At 34.8% G+C, this 5,612-nt stretch overlaps 1 protein-coding gene across 1 annotated transcript in view; it reads left to right on the top strand.

The window, feature by feature from the left end:
* Positions 1 to 3,937: 3,937 nt before the first annotated feature.
* LOC111086240 (homeobox protein ceh-30-like) overlaps positions 3,938 to 5,612 on the top strand; it is a 47,328-nt gene continuing 45,653 nt past the window's right edge. Inside the window, exon 1 of the mRNA XM_022388324.1 lies at positions 3,938 to 4,202. Coding sequence (XP_022244032.1) covers positions 3,965 to 4,202 — 238 coding nt within the window. The 5' untranslated portion in view covers positions 3,938 to 3,964. The remainder of the gene's footprint in view (positions 4,203 to 5,612) is intronic.

Raw genomic sequence — 5,612 nt, 5'->3', positions numbered from 1 at the left:
AACAAATACAGTGTTTAGACATATCTCTGATCTCAGGGAAAAGACAAACAAATACAGTGTTTAGAAATATCTCTGATCACCGAGAAAGACGGAACAAATAGAGTGTTTAGACATATCTCTGATCACCGGGAAAGACGAAACAAATACAGTGTTTAGACATATCTCTGATCACCGAGAAAGACGAAACAAATACAGTGTTTAGACATATCTCTGATCACCGAGAAAGACGAAACAAAAACAGTGTTTAGAAATATCTCTGATCACTTGGAGAGACGAAATAAATACACTGTTTAGACATATTTCTGATCACCGGGAAAGGCGAAACAAATACAGTGTTTAGACATATCTCTGATCACCGAGAAAGACGGAACCAATACAGTGTTTAGACATAAGCTCCCAAGTTCTGCCGACAAGGGTTCGCTGAGCTGTCGGTCTGTCTTCGTTATGATGAAAGATGTCGCCACGGATACTCACTAAGTGAACAGTGGGAAAGAAGTTCTCCCTGACTCCCCTTCCTTGTCTTTGATGGAAACTCACGAAAGGGAAGACGAGGATAACAAGTTAAGTAAACCAAGTCATTAACGGAACATTGATTAGTTTAACACGGGAATCTGACTTAAGCTTATTATCCTCTTTACATGCAAGCTTAAGCCCTGGATTGGAAAACGTATTTGTTACCCACGCTGACAAAAAGATATCTTCTTTTGAATCCAAGAAAAAAATTAACCAAATTCTTTTAAACAAAGTGAATGATCTTAAAAGCATTTTTTTTTGTCAAAAACTAAAATTCCATCATTTTAAATCGTATTGATGTATTAAAATACGTTTTCGAGAAAAACAATCAACTTAGTACGACATAATGCGAATAAAACTTTTGTAAGTGTCAGCTAAACATTTTCTTTTGTCATTGTTTATAATGAAAATATTTATATCGGGTATTAGAAGATCCAAGGCTCGAACCCGCTCCCAGTTTACGGTTAAGAGTAGCCGTGTAAACGGCGTGTCTTGTTGACTGGTTGCCAGAAGCTAAAAATTAGAGACGGCTATGCCTAAATACTGAGTCTTTGATGTGGCCATTTAGCCTAAATGTAGCATAAGGTGTCGTTCAAATTGAAAATACCGATACTATGTATTAACTTGCTTTATGTTATTGCCAGATTATACTGGATGCAAATACATATCTGGTGTACTTGTGTTCTAAAATACACAAACTAGACTAAGTGCTTTATCACCCACAAAACGTGCAGTTATTTTGATCGAAAGTCCTGTGATGCTATTTAACAAAGAAGATTTTCAGAAAGATTTCGCAAAGTGTACACATAACTGTATATAAAATTGGGTTTTGTTTTAAATTCAGACAGAGCGATCGGTTTAGGCGGGCTCCTAGTTCCGTTGATCACCTCGAAGCAAATCAATAATTTCTGTAGCTCTAAAACTTTATTTTGACATTTTCGAAAACACACGTCTGCAATGCCTCTTTGAAATTGTAAATGGAAACACACGTCTGCAAGGCCTCTTTGAAATTGTAAATGGAAACAATCTAGTAACTAACATATTTAAAGACATTCATGTTTAAACTATGAGGCCCAGGTAGCTCTTTAGCTAATATAACGATCATAATATTTATATATTTATAACTATACAACAATGTCCAACATACTTAATATAAGTGGGGTTACAACAAAACAGCAGTACTACTAACGACTATAGAATTTTATTTTATTCTGAAAAAGTAAATACTTTAGCCCAGCTGCATAAGTTACAAAGTGGCATTTCAAACACACACCTGAACTATTTTTTATTTTGTCCAACAGGTGGCAGCACATTAATTTAGATACAATGTGCAGCAATATTTGTTTGTTTGTTATTAAGCACAAAGCTACACAGTGGGCTATCTGTGCTCTGCCAACCACGGGTATCGAAACCTGGTTTCTAGCGTTGTAAATTCGCAGACATACCGCTGTGCCACTGGGGGGCGCAGCAATATTAAAGAAAAGTTTTATTTTAACCCCTTCTCTGCAATAGCAACGTCTAATAAAGGTTGGAGACGGCTTGAATGGGTAATGAAGAAAAACTTTAATATAAGTTTAACATAACAGCAAACTTACATTAAAGTTTTTCTTCACTACCCATTCAAGCCGACTCCAACCGTTATTAGTCTCAAAGTGGGTTCCTCGTCATCGAATTTGAATAGCAACGTCTATTCCCTATACAGAAGCTTTGTGTGTGTGTGTGTGTGTGCGTGTGTTGAAGCGAGGATTTTGTTATGATGTTGCGATTTTTGCTACATAGTTTTAAAGCCACCAAAATAGGTTGTTTATTATTATATTTGCCGGAATCCTTTGTTTGGTGACGTCTTATCTACTCAGCTTTTAGTAGCGCTCATAAATCGCTCGCGCAAAATTTTTAGGCCTTCTGTTCTCTGTTATGAAATTTATTAATCTTGATATACATTTACGCAGCGCATACATTACATGCATCCAGTATCAGAAAGGTATTTGAGATAAATCTTGGGGCTTCTCCAAGATTCACAGCTTTGTAGAAGTTAAAACATAATTTATATTTTCTTTCAAATTATTATGGCTAAATAGCCCCATGATTTATCTAACAACAGTTTTGAAAGTAGTTTTTCCTGACGAAACTATGCGGTATTACATGCCGTTTGTCAAGTTGGTCTTCACAACATATGATATAATCACTAAAACACTAATGAATTTCCATGGGGTATATTATATGCATAGCCCAGGCAATTACATCATTGCGAGAATGTAGGGACATAAGGTTAGTAGTAGAAAGGGCTAACAAACTTACCTATAACATCAGTAATGAAACTAATGTTCTTTTGGATCGAGTATAAACAAAACAGCTCCTCCGTAAAATATTTCAGATTCCAATATTTCCTTTACAAGCGCATAATACAGGAAAAGTTTTACTTTAATACAACGATCCATAAGAGGAAAACAAGAAGTACAGTTGGTTTATTGGCTAAGCCCAGTGTGAATGCAGTTATTGTATGTAGTTGGAAACTTGGAGGCGTTCCATTTATGAATGTCCTCCCTTCGTTCCCAGTAAAAAAAAACAACAAAAAACCCGTCAGTGTAAACTGTTAACATTACGACACAGTTGTCAATTAAGTTAGAGATAACAAGACAGCTAAGGTTAGGTGTGTAAAGAAATACTCGGAGCAAAATGATTTATTACCGTGCACAAACGGTTTTAAATTGCATAGAGTCGGAAAAGAGCTGGCTTCATCAAGCCTGTTTAAAATAGTATCCTAATGGTCTCTGGTGTGACGTGAACGAATTAATAAATTTCCCTGTTTATGATTCCAATCCTCCAGCAAGTAGACACTCGTGTGGTGATGGGACTATGTACTTACTACTCCGTTCCCGGCCCTTAAAAAAGCGGCTCAGCCGTCCTGAGCAACTTCGCAAATAGACCCTCACTTAATTGCCCATTTCATATCGCAGCAGTTCATTAAACACTTCTTAAAATCAATTCATCAGTCCTCGAATGTCAGCGTGGTTGCCAATAGCGAATAGACTAAGTGCTACTAGATATAGCTCAAGACTGCCATAGTTCTACCACCACTGAAAAGCCACGATAACACTGGGGAGGAGTCGGGGAGGTGATAATGTCATGGGTGACGTTATGCGTCGAGTATGGTGAGACACACAGTTCAGAAAAGAGAACCCACAAGCCTAGCAGTAAAACTGATATGGTCAGCAGTGAGAGAATAGACATACGTGGATAAAAAGTATCTTAATTAGAACCATTGGCTAATCCGTGATTTGTTCTTTGAGGAATTATAAAGATGAGTACTGAACACACAGAAAAACAAGACAGGGAGACAGACGAGCTGAGGACGAGTAACATTAAGTCCTCTCCTCCAATGTCCTCTGATTTTTTAATAGAAAATTTACTTTCCAGACAACCAACTGTGAACTCTGACAAAGGTTGGACAATGGTCAATCGAAGCACATCTTGTAACAATCTCCCTGTCGTATCAGAAAAAAATGAAACTTTTAATATAGATATTACTTCTCGTTCAACATCGGATACAGAGCATACGTGGATGCACCATTCTTCTTATGCTGACCGTTGGTCAACGGGAGTGACCCCCAGTATTAGTCCTCTGACCACTGCGCAGGATGGAGAGGAACTGGAAAGTTGTCAAGCAGATAGCCCGTCTGAAAGTGAAGGTATGCTATCAAATACGTGCAATTGAATACTTGTACTAAATAATTTCCCCGAAAGTCACAGGGAGATATATTGAAAATAATTTTAATTTTTGAACTGGACATTTATCTTGACAATCGCCAGAAAACTGTAGATTTTTTAATAAAACGGTCATTTTCAATTAAGATGTTTTATTTATTTCAGGATTAAGTTATATTGGAAACAAAGTTTTTCACATATATAATTCTTACCAGTTATAAATAAGTCAGATTGCTTTCTCTGATTTATAACAGCAAAAGCTTACTATGCACGACAGATTAATCGTAAAATTTGGCTTACAGTATAAATGACCAGAGACTAAAGTTTTACGAAAACAATATAGTTAATTAGAGTGATATTTGAACGATAATGTTTGTTGTTGACGTTGTGATCTAATGAGAAATGTTAATGTTCAGTTTTTGGTGAATTTCATGTGAACGAGGAGTAAGTAGTCGTTGGAGCAGGAGATTTTTCTCACGAAATGCCAGAAAAAATAAAATAAAACTGTAATAATTAGTTAATTAATTTGTAGTTTATATCATGCATATATGAAATGACAGATAGCTCAAAGGCCAAAGACTGTGTATCTGAACGTTTCATCTATGTTCTGTTTTTCGTCACAGTTCTTGATCTGTGCTTTATCATGTTTATAACTAGTGAGTCAAGTACATGATTCTTTTTTCAACTCGCAAGGGTCGTAAGTTCTTTGATTATGAAAAACAAAATAGTTACAGAGAGAGAGAATTAAATAATCATGTTTTAATACGATAATCAGATAATGGATATCTACTGATAAAAAGGTTATAATGAATTATATTTTAACTAGTCTTGTAAATAAAAACCATTATGTAATTTGTATGCCAAACACAAATACACATAAATGAGTCAACAAATGGTGTATATGTATTTTAACAAGTGTTAGAAAATCTAAAATTATTTATGGAGTAATATATACATTTAAAGACGTTAACTGCATACATGAAAAGCTACGCCAAACGTTGCTAATATATTTATAATAATATATATATTTAAATAATTAACTGTATGCATGAAAAGCTACGCTAAACGTTGATAATGTAACTATAGTAATGTATACATTTAAAGACGTTAACTGTATGCATGAAAAGCTACGCTAAACGTTGCTAATATATTTATAATAATATATACATTTAAATAATTAAATGTATGCATGAAAAGCTACGCTAAACGTTGATAATGTAACTATAGTAATGTATACATTTAAAGACGTTAACTGTATGCATGAAAAGCTACGCTAAACGTTGCTAATATATTTATAATAATATATACATTTAAATAATTAACTGTATGCATGAAAAGCTACGCCAAACGTTGCTAATATATTTATAATAATATATACATTTAAATAATTAACT

Source organism: Limulus polyphemus, unplaced genomic scaffold (genome assembly GCF_000517525.1).
Source record: "Limulus polyphemus unplaced genomic scaffold, Limulus_polyphemus-2.1.2 Scaffold947, whole genome shotgun sequence".
Lineage (NCBI taxonomy): Eukaryota > Metazoa > Arthropoda > Merostomata > Xiphosura > Limulidae > Limulus > Limulus polyphemus.
Note: the sequence above shows the minus strand (reverse complement) of the source record. Positions and strands in the feature narration are given on the sequence as shown.